Source organism: Setaria viridis, chromosome 7, assembly GCF_005286985.2.
Source record: "Setaria viridis chromosome 7, Setaria_viridis_v4.0, whole genome shotgun sequence".
Classification (NCBI taxonomy): Eukaryota; Viridiplantae; Streptophyta; class Magnoliopsida; order Poales; family Poaceae; genus Setaria; species Setaria viridis.
The window spans coordinates 3,536,067-3,561,787 of NC_048269.2; the positions used below are offsets into that span (position 1 = coordinate 3,536,067).

The 25,721-nt window shown below is 42.1% G+C and overlaps 1 protein-coding gene and 1 pseudogene across 1 annotated transcript; both read right to left on the reverse strand.

Moving 5' to 3' along the window:
* Positions 1 to 8,202: 8,202 nt before the first annotated feature.
* On the reverse strand, positions 8,203 to 12,693 carry LOC117863762 (bifunctional L-3-cyanoalanine synthase/cysteine synthase 2, mitochondrial). The gene is made up of 10 exons (XM_034747601.2): positions 12,385 to 12,693; positions 11,924 to 12,033; positions 10,547 to 10,604; positions 10,065 to 10,328; positions 9,712 to 9,849; positions 9,515 to 9,566; positions 9,345 to 9,424; positions 9,195 to 9,254; positions 8,614 to 8,694; positions 8,203 to 8,523 (listed from the first exon to the last, which is right to left on the reverse strand). The coding sequence occupies exons 1-10, from the start codon at positions 12,571 to 12,573 to the stop codon at positions 8,425 to 8,427; spliced, it is 1,131 nt and encodes a 376-aa protein (XP_034603492.1). The 5' UTR covers positions 12,574 to 12,693; the 3' UTR covers positions 8,203 to 8,424.
* Positions 12,694 to 16,125: 3,432 nt separating this feature from the next.
* Positions 16,126 to 25,085, reverse strand: LOC117863729 (uncharacterized; annotated as a pseudogene).
* Between the last annotated feature and the right edge of the window lie 636 nt (positions 25,086 to 25,721).

Sequence of the window (25,721 nt, forward strand, 5' to 3'; positions counted from 1 at the left end):
CACCATGAGAAAGAAGTGCTAATCTCCACTTTGGAAATTGCCTAGATGTCAAGATTTTGGGGCAGCAATGTGGCCAAGGAGCCCCAAGCCGAACATACTTGTCTTGTGTAGGGAAGAATACTTTGTAATTTAAGACTAACCAAGATTTCTTCTCTCTGATCCGAATACACGGGTCACGGTTATGGTGAATCTATTTGCACCGTGAAAATCGCCTTGATGAGCACATGCAGGAATCTATCTGCACCCACACTGAAGAATCCAGGCTTCCAACATGCGAATAGATAAGATCTACGCATTTTGCATGGACACATGCAGTGACTATGTGACCCATACTCAGTCATTCGCAGTCATGCAGTCCTTAACTCCTTAATGCAAGGAGCTAAAGAAAGCAAAGTGAGAAAATCCAGGACAAAAATCATGCATCTTTTATCATTAAGCTGGAGAAAGAAATGGTCATCCAGACACCCTCTCTAACCTGGAATTCCAGAGAAATGGTCATTGATCCCTTTTTCTCTCTCACTATCAATGCTATAAATACAACCTCAGCTGTACCCCATTTGGCCAAACCTTGTCCATGTCAAAGAAGATGAGTTCAAAACACGCTACTCTCTACTACTGCCTTCTCTTAGTGCTCTTGCTACACGCAGATCATACTTCTGCGACCTTGGCCAGTTCGTATTGCTCATATCTCTCTTTCATTGTTTCCTAACTTATTAATTCGATAATTATTTGAGTCCATCATAGATTTGGAGAAGTCCAGATTCTTTTATAAATTAGCTTTTGTTCAGTCTTCTAGTTTTGTTTTTGTTCAAAAAACAAGGTTTTTCTCATCTTTTCCCTTGAACAAACTCAAAATGTTTTACATTTTTGTTAGTTTCATGGACATTTTCATGTGATCAAGAAGGCATGGGGACTACAAGTCAATAACAGGTGGATATATATACTTCCTTTTTTTTTTTTGCAGCCAACTGCATCTATACATCTCCTGCGATGCCTTTCTGTAAGGGGTGGATGTGCAAGACCGAATGTTGGACTGAGGCGAAACTGATTGGAGCTACTGTTACGGGACGCCAGTGTATGAAAGGAGGGTTCCATGGCTGGTGTTCCTGCTATTTATGCAAAAACTAGGTTCATTTTAATTTGCAAAATGGTTGGAGATATCATCATCGGAAGAATAAATCGATAGGTGTCATGTCTTTTGATAGTCTCGTCTCAGTAATTTAGGACAATAATGCAGTCTTTAGAGTTTTCTCCGTTTGCCTTGGCATGCTACTGCCTAGTACAATTGTATTAAAATCTATGTTACAATTGCAATTTTTGACTAGTTTGTTTGCTCATTTCTAGTTTTTGTGAAAAGTACTTGCTCATTATTGGTTGAACTATAATGATTTGCAATATGGAATTTTACGTGTTTAGGCAAAGATGTGTAAAGCCAAGGAGACGTACGGAGTCCTCCCTCCGATCCGTCCCAAAAAAACAAGTCATCATAGGAATTTTATAAAAGATTAACAAGGGGTAAAATGACCTCGATTGCCCCTATTTATTAGCCATATTTGGTGCTAATTGGCTGCTGCATGCCCACATGCACACGCACACATGCCAAAATGAGTATATATAGCGACTTATTTTTGGGATAAATTTTAAATCGCAGAATGACTTGTTTTTTGGGACGGAGGAAGTACTTCCTAATATGGAAGCAATCTGTAACACATAGAATTAATTCATTTTGGTACAAAATCTTAGAATATAAACTTACTTGAAAACAAATATCGGAAAAGAAATCTAACACTAAAATTAAGGAACCACGATATGTCATGATTAATGAACCAGTTGCTTGCAAGGCTTATATATAAAAGTAACGGGCTATCATATACTACAATAACACCGCTTTAGTTAATTCTAGCTCATTAAATATATTAAAGTAACGGGTAATCATATACTACAATAACACCGCTTCAGTTAAGTCTAGCTCATTAAATATATTAAAGTAACGGGTCATCATATACTATAATAACACCGCTTTAGTTAAGTCTACCTCATTAACTTTAAACATCTCATATATTTTAGATGTTTGGAATTTTTTATTGTTTCAGGCTATGTATTCTATGTTGCAAATGTTATCTTATGATATTGCAGAAGTTGTTCTTTGATATTGCAAATGTTATTCTTTGTTGTATAGATGAATGGAACGTGAAATGTAATGTTGTAACTTCGACGTTAACATCAAAAATGTTGTTTTCCAATGTTTCAAACATTGGTTTCCGATGTTGCAACCGGTCACAAATTCCAATCACCTAAAAGCAACTCTCATAGCACACCATGGATTAATCATCCCATGCATCCCCTCGTTGATGGAATTGATCATCAGTCTGTGGATGCATGATCGATTAGGTTCTTGAGACACACATACATGTACACACTACACACACCAACAATCGTATACAAATGATGATGTATTCTTTTGTAACGGATCGGACTTCCGTTTCATGTGCTTCTTCGGTTTTGTTTGATGAGATTCAATTAGGGAGTAAAATTTTGTGGTCATTTTATTGAAACCGCATAGGACCGGCCGGCCGGGATGAATTTTATATGGGCAGGATTTGCCGCGTAGGATTGGCACGTACGGCATATCGTTCGTGCACTGCAGTGTGCACACTTGTGTTGCGGTTGCAGACAAACAGGTACTCCCAACTCTCGGCTGCAGCTGCGGTTGTAAAACAGCCCAGCTGTTCGGCAGCCAGCAGCCCAGACTGTTATGTCCACCGTTCTCCATCCCGTTCCACAGGCCAACTCTCGAGCGCTCCCAACTCTGGTATCCCTTCCCCTACTCAGGAGCACCACAAGTAGGGAGATGCTACAGTGCTGCTATCTGGTTGCTGCAGTTGTAGCCGCAGCATAGCCGCAAGAAGCTATACCAAACAAGGTTTGTGAAAGGATCAAGATGCCTAGGGGGGTGGGGGTGAATTGGGCTTCTACAAATTTTTGCGGAAATTAAAACCTAACATCAAGCCTATTCATCCCATGTGCCTATAACCTTAGAAAGTGTGTTTATTCTACTCGGATAAAAGGTTTGCAACCAGTTCCAACCGTATACTAGCATGGCAATTCTAGGAAATTGAAATGCAGAAAGTAAATAGTAAAGAGAGGTTTAAAACGCCGATTTTTCCTGAGGTATTGAGTCGGAACTCTCCCCTAGTCTTCATTGGAGCACTTGCGCAAGGGTATAGCTCCCCCTTGATCTGCGTAAGGATCAAATGCTCACTAGTGGTAATCCATTCTCCCCTTCGGATTGGCGGGTTCCAAACCAAGCTTCTCATAAGTCACCTCTTTGAGAGCAAACCAAGAACACCACCACCAAGCTATCTAGGCGATGCCGATCACCAAGAGTAACAAGTAAAGGCTCTCATTTGACCTACACAAGTCAAAGAGATGGATGGATGCACACTTGCTACTCTCCAAGCACTAGTGGTATCCTTAATCTTCAGTTAAGAACTTCTCAAATCATTTCTAGTGCTCAACTTGCCCTTGACCTCAAAATAATCCTATCAGTGATGGATTCCTATACCAGGGGTACCCTTAGGAAAGGGATTTAAGATGACTGCACGAAAAATGGCCAAAGGCCCAACAATGAGAAGCATATTGGAGGTGGCCCACGTAACGCTGCAGCCCACCTCCTGATTTTCCCAGGTCAGGAGATAAAGAACATGACTCACTGCACTAGCCAGGTCGGGTAAGGGGCCTGCAAGGGGCCACAGCGCCTCACCTACCCCCTGACTAAGGGTAGCTGGTGCCGTACTAGGAGCATTAAATCCGGATGTGGCTTCCCTAACCGCCCCATGTGGGGACGTGACCCGGCGGAAGGAGCCGACCTTAAGCCGGGGGCTTCCCTGACACCATTTGAACCGCCCAGGACGACCTGCAAGATGAGGCCACGTGGCCCATACGCACTCACGTGCCCCAACATCATTATCACCCTCCCCGTCATGATGCTCCATCGCAATCAAGGTCAGGCCACCATGCCAGGCCTAGTACAGGCTCGTAGATGAGGCGGGACCTAGTGTCAAGCGTCACGGCATAGAGCGGCCGTGAGCACGCTGGAAAGGTCAGGGAAAGATGGGGAAAGTGGCACACCTTGCCCCGGCCGATGACCTCAGGCCTACCTACTTGTACTAGGTACGGATGTCAGCAACAGCTTCTGTCCCGTTCACTGCCACGGGGTTGGAGGACAGGAGGGGGCGCGCCATAGAGCATTCTAGGCCATGCGTAAGCAGCCCATGTTGCATAGGAACCACCGTATAGGGTGTGCGAAGCTCATGACCGAAGAAGAGGACAGGACAAGGAAGTCCCGTGACACAATGAGGAGCAAGGCCACTCGACCATACCATGACCCCCGACCTTTGAGGTCGGGGAACCCCTCCTTTCTCCAAACATTATCTTTCGGTCCCTAACCTATATAAGGGTAACCAGGCCTTCTTTCTCGCTCGCTCGCATACATTCACACACACGAACCCACACATCGCACAAACGCTTGCTTGCAAGCAAGCCCGTTGTAAGTCTAGTGCACTCGATTCAAGGAACATGAATCCTACCGAGACTGGACGTAGGGATCTTCCCGAACCAGTATAATTTCTTATCTCTTGTGTGTTAGCCATCGGAAGCGAGGAGAGCGCAGCGTAGAATCACTAGTCGGCGGTACGAAACTGTTGTCTCAAAAAATCAGCTAGCGATCTCTCGCGTGCCGCACACGAAGGCATGGGAGATTTGCTTAACTCCAGTGTAGGTCCTAAGCTTCTTGAGGTTCGGGGCGTGACAGCCAATTTGACCATTCAACTGACAAGGTGTGCGACGATGTTGTATCACCCAGTTAATAAAACCATGATGCTGAGCCGATACAACACTTGGTCAAGTAAGATGTATGACGGCCTGTCGACTGGATGATAGTATTGAAGTGCAATGAGCGAATGGCCGATGCAAGAATTAATAACAACGGCCATAAATGGAGCCCTCACTAACCATGCGCACGTCAGATAGACTAACAGATCTAGTTAATGTCTTTATAAGTGTAATTGAACTTAGATAAGGTAACATGAATGAGAGGGCATTGACATTAATCTATTAATCTAAAATATTAGAGTACAACAAACAAGGACCTCTTGCCTACCGCTTACAAGCTGATTAAGCTAATGGAATCCTAATCAATGTCATAACCATGTAATTGAACTTAGACAAGGTAACACAGTGAGAGGATATTAACTTCGGTCCACTAACTTAATAGACAAGCTCGCGGCAGCAAGGTCTCAGACGCTAGGCTATCGGCTCGATGATGTCACCCTTCCACCAAGAGATATGGATAATACCCAACCGAAGCATCGGTTCTCATAGGTAGTGCTTTGACGTTAAGGATCCGACTGCTAGCAATGCGAAGGGCCAAGAATAAGAAACTACCGGCTATTAAAGCATGCTCTATTAATCTCTTAATAATATGGCAATTAAAGTAATATAACAGATATAAAAGATAAGTTAGCCGATAGATCTTAATCAAGGCAAGATAACTGGTAGGTGGATCTAGACAAAACCACAATGATGCGCCCAATAATTAAAGTCTAGAACACTTGGTAATGGCGACGCTTACATGCGAACTGGAGGTCGAGGCGATGCAGCCCTGCTCATCGAAGAAGTCACCGGTAGAGACGGAACTTAGAGCTTGCCGGAGATCGAAGTAGATGCTGCCCCACTTACTAGAAGAAACTTGTTGAGAAGCTACATTACTCCTACTCCTAAGGGTGGCACTAGGCCGAAAAAGATAAATGTGTTTGTGTATTGATCGAGAGATAACCTTTTACAAGCCTCGTTTATACCCTTGATGTTAACTAGACTCCTGATTAGCTATGACAGTCAACCGTACAAAACTTGCCTAATAAATATCTAAACAAAAGAAAATATTAAAATACATGGACTCTAATTTTCCTCATATAGAATCATTGCTAATGAAGCTTCCTTGACCCGTCTAATTATGTATATCATGCTCTAGTCCAGAAACCTGTTTATCTCTGTCGTCTCTCAGACATGGCCATAGCACAGGCGTGATCGTATCTCTAATTGCAGTGCCACCCTTGCCACTAGCCTCCTGGTAGCATCGCGACTATTGTTACCAGCTCTGCAAACTCAAGGCCACTATCAAGCCCACGGCTAAGTCGGGCTGGTGGACCACCTCTGCCTTCTTTGTTAAGATCCAAGATGAATCCAACAAGAACTATGACTAACTACGAACAATTACCGGTAGAAATAAAAAAAATAATTACTACGTCTTATGGAAGAGTAAAATAAATATCCGAAATAAAAGGAACAAGCAAAATAGGGTTCAACTTCTCGATGCTTTCCCCACCGGCAGGTCAAAATGGTTTTACATTTCAAACCGTTATATCACAATAGAAAGGTAACTGGTACAATGGTAGCCGTCCGATTTCTCAATCGACGGTAATAAACTATACATACCCAGTTCATTTCAAAACCCGCCAACGCTCTCAGGAAACGCCTTTCTTCAGAATTACTCCACTTCGCTTCTCCGATTCAGACACCAGTCAGGTCTCACAGCCTGCTACGACCTCTCCCGCGGCGATGTCGTCGTCTTCAGGTCAGCTCGCCGCCGCCGCCGCCGCCGCCGCCGCAGATTTCTTGATTTGATGGGACGCCTCGCAAATGCCGTCGTTTGCTGACCGCGATGGAGGACCGGGTTCCGATGGTCCATAGGCTAATTGTTCTGACGGGGGATCCAGGTCGCGGAGAAGCGGGAGTCCCGGCAGATCCCCGAGGGGCACTGCAGGGTGGAATGGGAAAATGCCGGCAGCAGCTGGGACTCGAGATTCTATGGCCATGTACGCATTCTGGGATTTTATATTGTTTTGAAATGCTTCACACAATGCTATGGAGCTAAGGACAAGCACTCAACACAGTGCCCTGAAGCTACAACATTGATAGGTCAATGCAGAAGATCACAATTGCTAGGCAAAAACTGCACAGATTGATTGGTAGTGGCATCAAAGAAGAGATGATTTGTTACTGTGTTCAACCAAATTCGAGTTTCTAGTTTCAGTGCTGAAATAATTAGTAGCATGGGTACAATTATTTTTCTGGTAGGGAGGGGTAAGGGGAAAAAAAAACCTTGCTCCCAAATGAAAGTGGGGCTGAGAGCAATAAAACTTGTGTATTGCCCTGAAAGTTTTAGTGCCGGACACGAACAAATTATCTGCTACAAGATTTTACCTGCCTGAAAGTTTTAGCATCGAACTTGAACAAATTATTTCCCCTCTTTTGATCTTGCGACTGCCTGGTCTTGAATCGTTTAACATCTTATGTCACTGTGGGCATATTTGCATTCCTCTGTTTATATTGAGCATTCTTTTAATTCATTAACTCTTCAAACACCTGGACTTGTAGAGAAATCCGTGCTAAAGCAGATTCCATGGTTCATGACCATCTGGAGCAAATCCCGAGCTTTGTTGATATAGTGTTCATCAGATGAATATCAGCATTAGTTCACTATAGTCAATTCCCAATTTGAAAGTATCTAAAAAAATCCAAAATACAGATTTCTTCTGTTGAGTTTCTTTGTTTAATAAGAACTAAATTGAAACCTTACAAACCTTATATTGAAAAGAACTTGCATCAAAGGGCATAACAGTGCCCATTTATCTTTATTGTTTAATCATCTGCAGTTTTTTAGGGCTTCTTTACAAAAGAATGGTGCCAGATGGCAGGATTATGCCACAACATTTACATGCTTTCTGATCTTCTAGTTTAGGCTGCTCATCTAGCATTTATTTGTCATGGCAGTGTAGGTTGACATTAGGAGCAACATGATCCTCAAGAGGAAGTGGCCCTTTCACACTGAGGATTTCATCTCTAGTAGCAAAAAGATAAACTTACCTGACAAATTTGATGTAGGAATTGCATGGTGAGGACTTTACAAGTTACAGGTATTCAATATACATGTATAATGCAATGTTGAAATCCTGCTATATTCGTTAATGAGAGTATTGATGTCTTGTCTCCAAGGTCCAAACTTCACATTACGTGCTATAAAGTCACCTGCTGTTGTGAGTACTACTACTTGGTTGCATCAACACATATGCTGGTTAGGACTATGACCTGTAGTAACCCAGAAGCCCAGAAATGACCATCACAAATGTCCAGAGACTAAAATTGCTCTTGCTAAACATTTTCATTGTTATTTTTGCTCTTTTTTTCACAAGGTCTGCACATGACAGACTTAAAGTACAACCTTTTTTTTTAAGGAGAGTTTTTTAGGGGGACTGAAAGTACAATTTTGATGAGAAGAATTGAAGTACAGCTGGCAATTGCAACATGGTTGCTGGGAAGTTTATTATGCACCAAATATCCAGTACTCTGTTTGGATTGGTGAGATTAGTCTACTGGCACTGGTTCCATGGCTTCAGCCTCCTTTCTCAACTCATCGAACAGTGCAGACGACAAGTACCTCTCCCCAAGACTTGGAAGAACAGTCTGTACCAATGGTTCACTAGTCAGTATTCTGGAATGTCTCCATTCTAACATTGTAGGGCAATGTAAAAAGATTCCAAATGTGTGACATACCACAATGAGTTTTCCTTTGTTTTCTGGCTTCTTTGCTAGTTCAATAGCAGCAACGGTGTTCGCTCCTGATGATATCCCAACCTGCAAACATTTAACAAGTTCAACATTCATTAAACAATATGCACCGATCTTTATTTTAAAATTGGTTCATAATGCAGAATCCGCGTTCTGCCATGTCACCTCCAAAACTCTACCTTCGAACTGGGTTCAATTAATATGTAACTCTTAGATCTTGAGAACCTAGGGCGGTTTCATGACCATAAAACTTCACCTTTTAATTAGAAAGGTGGAAATATGGTTTTTCATTTTCATTTTAGAAACTAGCGTAAGCACTTCTACATTGATTACTGAATATACTGTTTAATAAAAAGATAACATTCCTGTAGAATCCTTTAGAAAGTAAGAAAAATTAAAAACCTTCCGAGAAACACATTAAAGCACTACTGACAATCCTAGCACATACTAAATTCCACATTAGCCACATCAGGAGCAAGTTCTAAATTTTGAATGTTTTATTTATGTCTTTGTAATTGCTGTATTCTTTTTTAAGAGAACACTACTTATGTTTTCATGTCACTTACCAAAAGACCCTCCTTAACTGCTAATTCTCGAGCCATCTTAACAGCATCCTCACTTTTCACCTGTCATTCGCCCAATCCAGTTAGCATTACATAATTACATAGTATTTTTGCTGAATAAAGAGCATTGACGCCAAATTGTTTCAGCATTACCTCAAGAACCTTTTCCATGACATCCATATCCAAAATATCTGGCTTGAATCCTACGCCATTTCCAGTGATTAGGTGAGGTCCTGCAATTAGGTTCCGTAGACAATATTAACAGAAATAAAAAATGATACATAGTGTGAGTAAGTAATTCTTTTACAAAATGCCAAACTCACCTGGCTTTCCACCATTCAGAACATTTGCTTCAGCAGGTTCAACTCCATAGATCTGCAAGTTTCCATGCACATGCCATGAATTTACAACATAACTGAATACAATTTTCAGAAACAACACCACATGAACATCTATAAGGGTTTTTTTTTCTTTGCGGGTATCTATAAGGTTTTTTGTTCTGTCCGTTCTATGATATTACCTTCGCGTTGGGGTTCTTCTCCTTGAGGTATTTGCCGACACCCGTGACAGTGCCACCACTCCCAATCCCCATGACGAAAATATCAACCTGTCCAAGTGTATCCTCCCATATTTCTGGACCAGTTGTCTCATAGTGTATCTGCCAAATTTAGTAACTTCACTCATAAGAAACATCATGGAGTGGGTAGTACCCTACAAAGTGAGACTGATGGGTCAAAAGCAGGCAATGTTTTGGACATATACAGCACTCCTTTTCCCAGATAAACTACTTGGATGAACTCATTTGGTAGACAATAACGACCAGTATCGCACTCGGACACTGAGCTTGGTTAAACAACAAGCAAGGGAGACTACCTTGACATTAGCAGGATTCTGGAACTGTTGAAGCATGTATGCACTAGGATGTTTCTCATAAAGCTCTGTTGCTTTTCTCACTGTTCCACCCATCCCTTTTGTTGGGTCGGTAAGGACCAGATTTGCACCGAAGGCTCTCATGGTCACCCTCCTCTCAAGACTGGTGTAGGAGGGCATTGTAAGAACGAGTTCATACCCTTTTAGGGCAGCCATGAACGCCAAGCCAATGCCCATGTTCCCTGATGTGGGCTCGATCAGTGTTGTCTGTTCAAGGGGAGTGATTTAGGATTAGTCATAATTCATAATCCAGATGTAGGTGTAACTTATCAAAGCTCGAAATCACCAAACAGGTGCACTGAAAGAATTTGCTAGCATTGTTGAGGTCATGGACTGAAAATGATTTCTTCCTAGCACTCAATGTTCTTTCCATTGAAATGTCATTTCGTTGTGCAATCAAGTTAATGCTTTAGTAGAGGACTGACCTTTCCTGGAGTGATCAACCCTTTCTTTTCAGCATCTTCCAACATTGAAATTGCTGGTCTGGATCACAGCACACCCGAAAAGAATATCAAGATCAGTCTAATTTGCAGAAATAAATATCACTCTGACCAATTATTAATCATGGATTCACATTAAGTATGTATAGACATCTATGTTGACATCAAATGATTTTGCTCTTACCACATGACTGCACTAATTTGTGATGAATAAACATATAAATATAGGCGCCGCACCAGTCAGCCATGGACCACATGTCAGAGTTATGCCAACATGACCGTTAAAAAGTTTCTCATGAACTACAGCACCAGATAAAAAGGAGGATACATACAGCCACTACTTTTAGAGAAAATGCAAAATTTCAATGAACATATAAGTTTCCAGAGATATATAAAAAAACGAACAAGCAATTCCAGATTGATTTTTGGGATATGGGTGGTAACAAGTTAGCATTTTGTTTCTGCATCAGGCACTATTCTTGGGAGTTATCGTTAGTATTACAACTCCAGCCACTAGATATCGCCCCCGATCATAACCCATTGATTCCAGTTAAATCCAAAAAGTCACCATCCATCGTTTTTGCATTCTTGAATACATCCATTCGGTATAGTCTTTCTACACCACACGTTGGGTTCTCTCTTTATCTCTTCATGCATTCCCATTCCCATTTGTGGTGAATAACTCTACACAGCCTCCTTCAGTGTACTTGAGGACAAGAAGTTGCATCTGTCTCAATCACTTGTTCAGTTAAATACGCAGAACAACATTAACCCTTGAAACTCAGTTAGTTTGCTGTTGAGATTATTAACACATAGCGTCGAAATGGGGAGTCAAATTTTGCATCTTCGAAAGTTTCATCAGTTGGCTTAAAAGAAAAGCCTGTAGTAGATGGTCATATGTGTGTGTGCCTACTCCAACTGATGGAGGCTAGTAGCTTACAAGTTAGCATTTGTAAGTGAATCTGGATGTAAATGAATCTGGACTTTGAGGATCCCTCTACATATTAAAGAGGCCTATTTCTCCACTTTGGGACATACAGAAGATTTGAGGTCCCTTGTTCGGTTATCGGTCGAAAGCGACATCCAACCTTTTTATTTCTATTTAGGATAGTGAAGAAGGAGAACCAACCAAACAGCTAACCTTTCCAGGATATTATTTATGATCATCATTATCATGACACCAGCATGCATGTATGTCTGCCTCACATGATACTGACAATATCCAACACAGTAAATTACGCGACGAACTGAGGTGTGACATGTGAGGAGGAATTAGCATCAAGACCACAAACAAATAGACAATTGGTTTTGTTAATGGCGGTGGCTGGCACCTGAAGATACCAGTAGACTGAATGGAGTCACCTGTCTTTGACGCTGAAGGACGGCTGCAGGAACTCGAGCTTGGCCGCGATCCGGGCGCCGCATCCCTCGGTGACCTTGTTCAGGTAAACCATTGGTGTCCTTCCAATCAGCTGGACAAATTAACGAACCGTCAGTCAATAAACATGGTAGGGAGATCATGGAACCTTTGACAATGTTGCCAAGTAAGAAAGAACAAGTAATCATCTTCTGAACAAAGATATTGTTCTTTACATGGTGACAGACACAGATGCAAAGAAGCGTAAATAACTAGTACTGCGCATTTAACTGGCAACACACATGAATGGATAAGGAGAAATGAACATCAAGAGTTCACGCCCTGCGAGTTCATCCATCCTACCATTTTCTTTCCGCATATGAAAAACAGAGATGGATTGCAAACAAGAACGCTAACCATCATCAGAAGATAAGAATCTTGAAGGAGATAAAACGAAGATTGTCACCTGGGACGCGGAGTCCCTGATGTTGAGCCCGGCCGGCAGGACGCCGGGATCCGCGGCGGCCGCTTGCTGCTGCTGCGTGGAGAAGAGCGACGGCGAGCCGCCTGCGCTGGCCAGCTCCATTGACGCCGCCGCCGCTCCCTGGTGGAGGAGCGACCTCCTGCGCACGAGCCTCGCCAGCATCCTCTCCATTGTCGACGCCCTCTAGCTTGCTACCTCTCTCTCTCACTGTGTCACCGTGGATGAAGAGGAGTGGCCACGAGTGGGAGGAGGCCAGTGTGCGTGAGGCGCTACTAAAATACTAGCAGCCAGCGAAGGGAGGACTCTGGTTGGCTTTTTGGTTGGTGAGGAGAGAGCACGTTCTTACGCAATTGCTGACAGCCACATGGATACGCACAAGACAACTCTGGCTTTTCTTTGGTAGCCGGCTAGCCGCCTCGTCCTTGCGACCCAAAAGAAATGGTGGGGGAGATCTCGTGGGCTGCTCTGTTCTTGTTCTGCCATCTTGATCAGGTGCAGATGGTGGAGAGATATGCAGGACAGATGCAGATACAGTGCACCACGATGAGAACGTGAGAGTTGTACCGGCAAGTGGCGAAGCAATCTTGCGTCTTTCCAAGGTGTTCCATGCCAGTAAGATTGATGTTGGTACTTGGTAGGATGCTTCCAGGGTGTTGCAAACATTAGCATGGGTACTAGAAATTCAAATAGTTTGTACGATGGATCATAAGTAAGTTCATAGGTGCGTGTGCTGTACATGCTCATAAGAAGCTTCATACTTCATGTGCTGATCCATGAAAACATGGGCGACATTTTATTTATTGGATATTTATTCCCAAGATGCACGCTATACATATTTATTGGATATTTACTTCCTTTTTTATAAAGGCTAAAAATGAATAGCTTTATTTTTTGGGCTTTGGACCCATATATTTAGGTGGGATGTGGATCTCGAAAGATAGGAATGACCACCCTGCAAGACGCATATATGGGCGTATGGCTTTCATCGAATTTGGGCATTCCATATAATTCTATTGGAATTACGAGATCTAGTATGAAATTTTGTTTACTCACTTTAATTTGAGTATCCATTTCCTGCTAGCTAGGATAAATCATGGATTTTCCATATCCAGTCCTTAGGTTTCCAAAATATGCTAGGTTTATGTTCTTCCTACTCTGCACTCATCCACTTGTTCCCTGTTTTATAATTGTGGCGCTATATAGCAATCGTACATTCGGTAAAACATATGTTAGAAGTTCCGGTGTCGCCGTCAGGCTATAGTATCATTTTGGCCGTAAAGCGCCTGATAAATCCCACAACAAAGGACTGAGCTGCAAATGCGCCTCAATTCTTGCTACTCAAAAAAGTGTTTGTTACATAATTATTTGTTTCTTTTTCTCGGGAATAAATATCAAATAAATAAAGTACCGCCCATATTTTCATCCACTGAGATTTAACATGGTTGTGTAAGTTGTTTTTTTTTTTTTGCTTCTTTTCAACACATCGACGCCCTCAGGCTGACGATATAGTATTAATTTTAAAGATTATGTAATGAATCGATCTCAAAGTCCAACAAACATAAAGAAACAAGTCTAAAACAAATATCATTTGCAGTTAATTAGTGAAAATTGGCCTAATGTGAAGCAAAGCCAATGCACATAACACTTCTAAACTTTCATCCTCAGTTTATGTAAAATGGCTGACTTCAACACTTCTACTATTACCTTATACCATGAGTTTATACTCGTGTATACGTGTTCTTATCACGTAATATTGGTCATAATTTTACCCTTACTGAGTGTGCTTTGTTCGGTAGGGCTTATTGTTTGTGCACCCTGTATGCTTATGAAGAAGCTTCATAATAGTGTCACTAGTACCAGCTACATGTGCTCAAGGTATATGCATTCATATACCGATCATACAGTTGAGACAACCATGGAAATACACACAGTACTTGTTTATCAGATAGCTATTTTCGAGATCTACGTTGGATGCCTCATACTGATATAACACAGCATCTAAGATTATGAGATGGTTTTATTTCTACTGCAAATTTGTACCCATTCATCTGGCGATATTCCCTTTGCATGGCCCATGCTCCTATGATTGAGGGGTAGCGCATCAGTGGCAGAGCTAGAACAACTCTCTCTTTTTTTTAGAGGAAAGCTTCAACAAATCTTTTGCAATGCATAAATGCATAATCTTTACGTCAGCGTCAGTACTTGGGGTCCTCTGTACAAATAGAGATAGATGTGAGATGATAATGTAAACATGTACATATTTTATAATTTTACAGCCCTGATCTCTTGAAAGTTTTAGATGGCCGATGTCTGACACATGAGACACCGAGTCTCCTCTGCCACGCCACTTCTGATATTTTTTTTTAAAAAAAACAGGACTATAGCAATATGTGCACTCAACATATTTGAGCACCGCTTGGAAGTTGGAGTGGCCTAAAGGACAAATTAAGTAGGCGGCTATTTGTTAATAATCAAGTACTTAGTGTCGCAACTCGACTGCTAAGTAAATATGAAGCCTCATAATACCCTCGTAATCAATGACCAGGCTCCTATGATTGAGGGGTAGCAGTAGCAATCGTGGTGGTACAGTGCCATACGTTGTAAACAAAAGATGCTAGGCAAAGGCCAAATTGTTGCCGGCAGGACATGTGCATCAAGACAAAAGATGGAGCCTTCCTCAGACTAGGGATCTTGGTGATCAGGATCTCCGTGGTTAATTTGTAGCAAAAACGTGATAGTTACCCTTTCCATTCATATTTTAGTTTTATCCGAAGTCAAATTTTCTCAAACTTTTTAACAAGTTCATACAAAATATACCATCATCTACAACAACAGTTTAGTCTCATTAAATCCACTATGAAGTATACTCACTCTATCCCAAAAAACAAGTCATTTCAGCTTTTTTAAGTTTGATCAAGTTTATACAAAAAACTACAAATGTTTATGGTACGTAGTAAGTGTCATTAGATTCATCATGAGATATATTTTCATAATAAATCTATTTGATGTCATAAACTTTGATATTTTTATCTATATATTTGGTCAAAATTAAGAATGTTTGACTTAAAACAAACTACAATGACCTGTTTGGAGGGAGTATCATGATAATCTATTTATTTAGTATTGTACTTATTAGTTAATATATTTTTCTATTAAGCTTAATTAAAGGTAGATAAATTTGACTTACGACAAAACTAAAACATTTTAACATTTTAAATTTAAGAAGGAGAAGTAGATCCTAATTCCTGCAAAATAAATAAAAAGAGGTGCAGAAGAATTTACACTTATGGATGCAAAATGTCTACTTTTCAGTACTCAACTTAATTCCAACGTCCTACTTTTACGGTCCCCAAATGCTAAAATCGGTGCAGAATGTCTAGCGTTAGTAGCAAAGTTTTAGCTTTCGAATGAGATGCACATCAATCTTTGACATTGGCACGAGCAAAAGCGTATGATATTTGGTGTTCACTAAAAAATGGCAAGAAGGGTGTTTTCTTAAAGGGTTTCTTTTAACATGACTACTTTGTTGAACTTGGCAACATGTTTGGTTTCGTGATACGAGCCCTAGAAACTACAGAAAGCCTTTACCTAGCATAGCTCCATGTGTCGCAACATATCTCATAATCTATGTTTCTTTACTTTATTCTTTGGAAATTGGATGCATCCTGCATGATGATTGTTGAGAATCTCATGTCAAAGATTCGTCGACAAAAGAATCTCATCTTAAAACTTTAAATCAACAAGTTTACTATATAATTAGATTTGTCTGGTAGCTAAGCGCATTTGTCGTGCCGGCTCTTGGATGACGCACGGCCTCACGTCTGATAGGAGAGAGTGTCAGTCCAGCGCCGTACCGGCACGGACGTCAAAGCTTTCCCAAAATAGCAAAGGTGGAATAATTAAGAAGCCACATGCAATTGCACAGGTATACGTGGTTGTATCTGTCTTTAAACCACCGCATATAACTGAGCTAATTACGTTATACTGCACGTGGAAGAAAAAGATTCCCAATTGGCCTTTGCCAATGCCGGTAGCAGCCCTGCTCTAATTTGTTGACTAGCTAGGTGCGCATCATCAGCAACGGTCGCTGCTGATCATGGCGGCAGCGGCGGCGGCAGCCTTGTGGTGTTTCGAACACGACCAACCACTAATTAAGGACCATCACACGCACTGCCTGGCACCAAGCACGTAGGGACGTGCGTGAAGGCTAAAAAGAATGCATGGACAATACCCTCCATACCCTCTCTGCTGGCCTCTTCCAGCCATCCTGGCGTAAGAAAAATATATGCTTAAGTTTCAACTGGGCTCGCCAAAATGAAACGACAGATCGGACGGAATTAAGGCACCAACAACAATCCTGTAACTCGCGACTTACGGTTAAACGATCAGTATCCCCGGATGTCCTTCGGTGGCTTGAAGTTGATGGGATGGGTCTCCGGCGTCGTTGTTAAATCCTCTCTCCACATCTTTATAGTTTTGTCCGCCTCGCAGGTCACAAGCCTTGACCCGCTGGCATCGTAAGAGAGGGCATATATGCATGCCTCACTCGCCAATGATCCTGCAAATTGGAGATACCAGTAATGAGAAAAACCCCAGGAAATCCAGTTTGAGCAATCATATGATAATCTACCAAAGGCCTAGACTCTGGACTTGCAGGGAAATTTGCCTAACATTTAAACAAGAACTAACTGTGATTTAAGCAAGTATAGCCACTGCACTAGCATTCTTCCTATTACCAGCCATGCTTCATGGGTTGCAATACTTACCAGCCTGCACTGCAGTCTGATCCTGATGAAAGTTATGACCACTCTTCCAGTCCCAGAACCACAGGCTCCCATTATCCCCTGCACCAGAAGTTCCACATATTCAGAATTTCACACTTTACAAGCATATTTACTGACAGAAGTCTTGTACCTAAACTAACAATATCAATGCTCTGTACCATTTCGAACTCAAAGTTGTTCAAACATGTTTTCTCATCACGTGGTAAGAAAATATTTCAAGTGGGAAAGGATGTATACAGTAAGAATAGCAAAGACACACTGCAGGGGTTTATACTCCTTCTGGTCATGTTATTAACATTAATTTCTATTGTACTATATTTATACAACCCAAGAAAACTATAATATTTTTGAAAACTTTTCAAGACATTTATACACAATCTACGTATTTCCAAACATAGCGATGGTTGGAGTTTCGCAAGTTTAACCACACGTCTGTCCAATATGACATGTATTTTTAATCAGATGGGTAAAAATCTGTGGAGGGAGGGGTCTCCAGTTAAGAAATTGCAAAAAACATGACAACATTTACCGTACTATTAGAGTATATTAGGCAACTCTAGATATGGTTAGTTTAGGATTGATTGTAATCCCGCGATAACCTTCCTTATCTCTAGGAGAGGCTATATAATCAGCCCAAGGGGTTCAAGCAATACATTCCACACATTATACATAATCTTACATGGTATCACGAGTCTATGTTCTAACCCTAGGCCTCCGACTTCCGCTGCCCTCGCGCCACCCCCGGGGAGATCGATCTTCGCTGGGGGAAGCGCCCTTGTGCGGCCGATCCATTTGATCCGCCGCGCCATCGTGGTCAACCAGCAGCAAAGGGGCCTCCCTTTACCCATGGCCGATCGGATCCATGGCAGCACCGCTCGTCGTCCACGCCGCCATGGGGCCACAGTCGGGCCTGCCATGCCTCCGCGTTGGCGATTCCTCCAGTTTCGTATCTCGATCCACCGCTCCCTCTACGCACCAGCCCAGGCGCCCCTCCCCCTCCTACCTATGCCGCCGCACCGCTGCCCCTGAGCGCGAGTGCACGGCTGCGGAGGACGCCCGTGGGACACCAGGCTACCGCGCCGTTAGGGCCGTCGGGACACTTCACCGCCGGTTGATGTCGCCGTCAGGCCGTAGCGTCACTGACTCTCTCCTCCGCGTCATCGGGCATCGTCCTCTTCCTCCCCCAGCGCCACCTCTGCCGCTGCTTTGAGCGCGAGGACTCGGCTGAGGGGGCGGCTCATGGGGCTACCGGCCTGCCGTGCTACTGGAGTGGAGGAGCTGCTCAGGGCGCACCCCGCACCCAAGATTATACGCGCCGGCCTCTTCCTACTACTGCTGTTTTTCTTTTTTCCGATCAGAGATCGGGTTGTGTCACCCTGCCGTCCTGTCATCGCTTCATCATCAACACTCCCGAAGACAAGGTTGTCGTTGTGTCCTTCAAGCTGCTGCGGCAACGCTCGTGATCAAGCCATCCTCGTCGGCGATGCCGCCTTTTCAGGTGGTGGCGCCACCCATGCTGCTGGTCCTCGTCACGTTGGCTCTCAGTCCGAGTCCAGGCCTATTGCCGCACGCTCACGGACACCGCCGCCGACACTGCTGAAGGAAGATGCAGTTGCGCTCTTTAGCTGCACCGTCTACCATCGCGCTCAGCTCATCATCCTGCTGAACCTGTCAACAAGAAGCTGCTGCTTTTGTGTGTTCGGGCGCCTTCGCTGACGCTTCGGACCCACGCCCTACTCCACGGCTTCGACCACATCCACCTCGACCTCGGCTACTTCGGCACTAAGGGGCTACCATATGCTTGACAAGCCTCTTCGGCTCTCATTCCAGCCACAACATCTGCAGCGCATCAACAGTTGCAACTGCGGGGGGATGCCATCTCTTCGGCTTATTCTCCAGTCTCATTGTTTGCGCGCTCCCGTTGTGACTACGGGGGGCAGGGGGGGTTAGAGTATATTAGGCAACTCCAGATATGGTTAGTTTATGATTGATTGTAATGCCGGGACAACTTTCCTTATCTCTAGGAGAGACTACTTGCCCTCCAAGCCATGTATTCCTATATAATCAGCCCAAGGGGCTCAAGCAATACATTCCACGCATTATACACAATCTTACAAGTACATACCTCTAGTTGCCAAGACACCATACTCATTTATAGCCACTGAAATTATTAGAAACTTGAGCAGTTCAGATTGATATTGTCAATTAGGTACAATACATGTGGCCATGTTGAACATTCATCTCAACTTACTGTAGAAATCATGTGGATATTCAAATTCACCAATCACCAAATAGTTAGACAATCATCTGAAGTTATGTAAATAATATAAAGAGTTTTTCCCGGTAAGCATATATATATAAAGGGTGTAAATTTTTGGAGAACACCCCCCCCCCCCCCCCCCCCCCCCCCCCCCCCAAGGTTCTTAGCTTTTGGCACACAATCCTACAATTATTGATATTTAAAAAGGCATTTCCATCTGACATCGCCATACTGTATGCATTATTCCCCCCTCGAACTACTGTATGTATTACGAATATCAATTGAGTAGCAGTTAGCATACAAGTATACTGTTCTGAGTGACCATGAACAAAACAACACGAATAAAAACATGAAAGACTCACAGCATGTTGTGCAGAAATTCCCCTTTGGGTAGACTAAACTTCTTTATGTTGCCTGCTGATGCTGATGCAAATGCTTTCCTACAAAAGAGATATCTTGTTAATGCAAATATCTGAAGATTTTTTTATATTTAAAAGGTCTACAACATTATTGATAATATGAAAAGTGAAATCATGGGTAAAAACTAACTCTTTTGGATGAAGTGCCATAGCCCGAACTGATTTCTTATGGTGTGTGAGGGTACACATAGTCCTCCCTGCAGAAGGAAACAACTGTAATGGAAACAGATGCAGAAAAAATCTAACAAACATTGTTGAATTTGATAGGTAAATTACCAGCTACAAGATCCCAGAATTTGATAGTTGTGTCATGGGAGCCAGTGACAACTTGAGGGTCCTGAGACAAGAGAAAGTAAGGAATTAAAATTTTGATGAGTAATTAGGAGGGCACAGATAAATAATGTAGATAGTGCGTGATAGGCCAGAAATTTCTTTACAAAGCACAATATATTTAAAATAGTTTAACCTAAATTGTAACACCGATGATGACATCCGAGCTGTATCAAGATTGTTCATTCATTGTTTCTTATCAAACATGACCTAGCCTAGACTGCCTCAAACACATCCGATTAATTAACATATAATGTGGGTAATTAGATAGGAATGGCACCAAATAAGAGATTAAGAGAACATCACTAGATAAAGAGAATATTGTTTAACAGAATCCTTATTGCACTGAGTTAGAGATGGGTTGAAATGCTTTCTTACCGTAGGCCGAGCAAACACTGAACAGACAGTGTTGTCGTGACCTGTTAAAGCAGAAACCTGTTCTTTTGTTCTGATGTCCCACACCTGTGCATAGTGCAAATAAAACCAAAACAATCTTAGAGCACAGTATACAATCAGATATTTTGTAATGGCTATTGGCGGAGGTGATCTCATACCCTGCAAACTGAATCACGACCCCCAGTCAGTAAGATATCAATTGTTTGGATGAAGAGCTAGGCAGTAAACACCACTCAGATGCCCATGGTAAGATCTAATAACCTACATGGAACAGGGATAAGATATCAATATGTCACCTGAATTAAAATGGAAATTTTTTAAAAAACTGACCTTGTTTTGTTCAAGATCCCAACAATTTACTTGTTTGTCATCACCAGCAGAAAATAAGTAAGTATGCCTTTGGCTGACAGCAAGTCCTATATCATGGTATCAATCGATATCAATCACAAAATTTCAAATTGGGGAAGGAAAATGCAGTGCAGGGGTGTTACTCCTGTTAGAAGAGAAACTTACCGCAAACTTGTTCAATATGGCCAGTCAGTGTCAGCTTCAGTGTTCCTGATGCAAGATCCCATGTCTACAGCAAGACATGAGTCACAGGATGAATGAGTGAAGTATACAGGATAAAGCAGATGGACATGTTGGATCATTGGCTTAACATAAGAGCATATAAGATGGGGGAGATGGGTTCACAGTAGTTGTTCTGGCTAGATGCAAAAATAAAAACTACTGCATGCAGCAAAATTAGCACTGAATTTTGAAGTCGTTCTTCAAATAAATAAAATACTGACAACTAGATGAAACTGAGATAAAAATAGGTTTTAGAAGGCTCTATAAAATGACCAAAATATCATATTTGAAAATTTGAAATAAACATCTGAGAAACTTGGAAGCTGGCAGTTTGTTCAGTGTTTTTCTGGTTTCAAGCTGAGATCTGGTTCCTACCTGGATCCAGTTTGTCAACTTATAGTACATCTACAGCAAGGTTTACAACAAGTACCCTATTAGATGGAGCAATATAAATTAAATTTTCAGAAGGAGAATGTGTTGGAGCCGCTAATGCTGCGAAGGAAGTAATCTCGTTGTGTGGGTGGCCGGGGTTTAGGATCCCGGCGGCGGCGAGGTTGCGACGCCGTCCTGGATGGCCGGCGTCGGGAGAGCAAGCGTGCGCAGGGATATCGCCAGGGAGCGAGAGAGAGATTCTCAATCTCTGGCTGCTTTCTATTCAACGTGAAAGTCCAATACTTATACAGCAGTTTGATCCTAACAAATCTTAACTAACATTAATAGATAACTCTCAAAGGAAACAGCACTCCTGATTCTTTGGACTCTCCTAACTAACTTGCTTGATGTCGCACGCCAGCCATGGCTCCGCCTAGCCACGGTCCTTCCTGCGGCGCCAGTAGACGTTGCCGACCATAACAGAATGTAAATAGAAGAGGAAAAAAATATGCTCCATGCAGTGGAGCTCACCTTTATTGTCCTATCAGCAGAACCTGTACAGAACCACTTGTTTCCAGGGTCGAAGGCAATAAAGCATACCCATCCTAAGTGACTACTGATGACCTGCATAAATTAAGAGGAACCATTAAGGCAGGTTTTGTTACAGGCAATCAGCCCAGCCCAGGCTGGGCATTCAATTTTCAGTTTTGTTTCTCGGTTTTTGAAGAAATTCGGTTCTTATAAAATAGAAACCGATTGGTTCTCAAAAATTCTCGGAACCGACCATTTCGGTTTTCGGTTATTTCGGTTTGGTTTCGGTTCTAACCGAACTAACCGAAATTTTTCAGAAGAGGTCAAGACAACAATAAATATATGTGTTCTAAGGCAAATTTATGCAACACTATATCCATTTTCAATAGTAATAATTTATAAGGGAGCAATAGCAATATAGTAACACAATAATATAGTACTCCAAATATGAAACACCACACATAAACCAAACATAATCTTACAAAATACAAGTAAGTGAAGTATAATTCATGTAATTCGGTTCTTCAGTTAATTCGGTTAACCGAGAGTAGGAACCGAATTTTCTTCGGTTATTTTGGTTCCTCAATATCAGGAACCGAATTTTTCGGTTCTGGTTCTTTCATTTTGGTTTTTCAGTTTCGGTTATTTTTGCCCAGGCCCGACTGCGAGGATAGTTAGGCGGTGGCGACTGCTTAGACTGGGAATTAAAATAGATTGGGGTGACAAACTGGGGAATGGGACTAGATTGATTTCTCTTCATTGCTTTGCCTATGATTCATACACCATCTCTCATTATATAGAGAGGCTTACTTGACCTTTAAGTAAGACCTCGAGCCCTAACCCTAATGGACCATACTGTCTAACCAGCCCAATAGGCCCAATCGACCCACCCGTTTGCCCGTAACAGGTTTGAAGAGCAGAAAGGAAAATAGTTTATTTTTTCATGGAAACCAAATACACCATCTACTCCAAACTACACATGCCTAAGAACATGGAGGGTGAATGCATTTGGCCAGCAGCCATACATAGTGGTTTAGGGTGTGGAATGGCAGAAATACATGCATGGACTTGGATAGAATTTCCCATAACCAAACAAATTGAAATTGATTTTATGCAAACTTATCACTTTTGTGCCAAACCTACTAGGTAATAAACTATGGATGGCTGCAGTTGATTTTGAAAGATACCCGATAGTTCTTCCAAGGAGCATGCCATGTAGAACGTGGCCATCTACTTCATATCCTTTCCATCAGGGCAGATGTAGAAAATCTGAAAGGCATATCAACAAATCAAATAATCCACAAGTATCTAGAAAATATAAAACTGTTGCATCAAAAAGCATAAGTGGTCAGAAGTCTAGGGGCCTTGATTATATTCTTGTGAATTGTGATGCAGCAATATGGGTACATATATATACTAACAAAATAAAAAAGAAGGCATGACATATTTTTGGAAAACACAATCTGAAACAACATATCAAGCTGCTAAATTAGATCAAGGATCGCAATGGCATATAGTTAAGGAGCAACTACATGGGTGACGGCTTCAGTATGGGCACTCTGTTGTTGTTTTTTTATTTGAACATAGCAGGGAGTATAAGGAATTTAAAATATGACACATCACCAATACATATCGAATGCATGTCAGTATCCAATATTAATCTGGATGCAAGCAAGGAAATTTGACATAGAAATCAATGCACCATAACTGCTAGCACATTTCTCACAGGTTAGGACTGAGGATTAAGGTGCATGGATTCTCTTCTTTCTTTGGTACTAACAAAACATAAGATAAATGGTACTGTTAATGCAAAACATACAACATTCACAAAACATTAGTGATACAATGCTATAGAGCATAATAGCCAGTAAGCATCAGAAGAGAAGAAAAAGGCGAACAAACCTGTCAGATGATCCAGGAATCGATAGAGTTGTATTTTTGGCAGGTATTGTAGATTCACTGAAGAAAAGTAAAAACAAAAAGTCAGCGAATAAAAATAACAGTGTAAACTAGTTAACAACAGCAACAGGCAACAGAAAATGGATATACTTACGGTGCTTTTGGTAGCATTAGTGGCGCAGGGACAATGGCATTGCTATTGCCTTCTCTGTGAGCATCTTCTGTGTCTTGTGTGCCTACGTGATAGTTGCAAGCCCAGGTAAAATAGAATGCCAAAGAAATTGTACACAATTGCTAGTAAGCACAAACAGACTGCGATTTTACTGAGTTGGATTTTTCACCTCAAACCATAAGGGTGGGACGGTGGGTCGAAATTCTAAAGGGTGGCGGCACACTGATTTCAGTTGGGAGCTACTCATTGAATCCAGTGAGCAAATACTCAATTTAAAGACACTTAGCTAGAAACGTCAACCCTGCAAATTCAAAGCTACTCTTTGCAGTTTGCTCGGCTTCTATATAAAAAAATGTAGATGAATGTTATTTAGATACGATGACAGGGAATGTGGACTCTTAACTTCAGAAAGTCAGAGTCCCCGCTAGGGTTTTGCGGCTCGAGAATGGGGGTGATAGGCAAGCGAGGTTACCTCTCGACTTCGGGCGCGAAGAGGGCGTGGGCAGGGGCGAAGAGGTCCAGCGAGCGCTTCAGCGACAGGAGGCTCAGCTTCTTCAGGGACTGCGGCTCCACCGAGAGCCCGTCCGTCGCCGCCGCCACCGCCGCCGCCGCTTGCTTCGCACCTCGAGCGGGACGGCTACAGTTTCGCACACAGAGGCGGTCTCAGATTGGGCTCGTCTGTCTGAATGGGCCAAGACGGTTTTTCAGCCCATATGAGCCCAGTGGTATGATGATATTCTACCGCTCGGCCCAACGATTTCCGTTATAGATTCAGTTAAGAGAAGTTGGAGTTAAATTGTGGTTGTGATGTTGAAAACATTGAACTTAGCATTTGTGTGGCAATTGAGATGTATTTCTGAAGTTTGGATTGCTGTTTCAAGAAAAGGACTTTGTATTGATGAATACCTTCTTTCATTCTGTGTGTATAATGGACCAGTGATGTTATCCATCTAACGAGGTGTTTGGATACCTTTGCTAAACTTTAGCACCTGTCACATCAGATGTTTGATTCTAATAGAAGTATTAAACATAGTCTAATTACAAAACTAATTGCACAGATGGAGTCTAATTCGCGAGACGAATTTATTAAGCCTAATTAGTCCATGATTTGATAATGTGGTGCTATAGTAACCGTTTGCTAATGATGGATTAATTAGCCTTAATAGATTCGTCTCACGAATTAGACTCCATCTGTGCAATTAATTTTGTAATTAGCTCATATTTAGTCCTCCTAATTAGCATCCGAACAACCGATATGACCCTGCTAAAGTTTAGCACCTCAATCTCCAAACACCCCCTGAATGTGTCACATTTGTCCAGCAATTACACTCCCTTGCAAGATGAAGTGCAAGTGTCTACAGATTCGTTGTTGCTGTTTATCTTTGGGGAGATACTCTATCCTGTGACATTGCAATTGTTATTGCAGCATAGAGGTCTTTTGAATAATTATGGAGGTAAAGAAATTGCTTTTAAGCTACGTTCATGTATAGGTCAACACCAAATTCGAGTGAGCAATGGCCAAACCAGAAAAGTAGCTGAACAGAACAGTGTTCTGTTCACAAATCTAGGTTTATGTGTCCATGGCG

Coding starts and splice junctions, on each gene's coding strand:
- LOC117863762 (XM_034747601.2), bottom strand. CDS start 12,573: ATGGAGAGGATGCTGGCGAGGCTCGTGCGCAGGAGGTCGCTCCTCCAC. Junction 12,034..12,384: donor TCAGGGACTCCGCGTCCCAG/GTGACAATCTTC, acceptor TAATTTGTCCAG/CTGATTGGAAGGACACCAAT. Junction 9,425..9,514: donor TCTGAATGGTGGAAAGCCAG/GTGAGTTTGGCA, acceptor ACCTAATTGCAG/GACCTCACCTAATCACTGGA.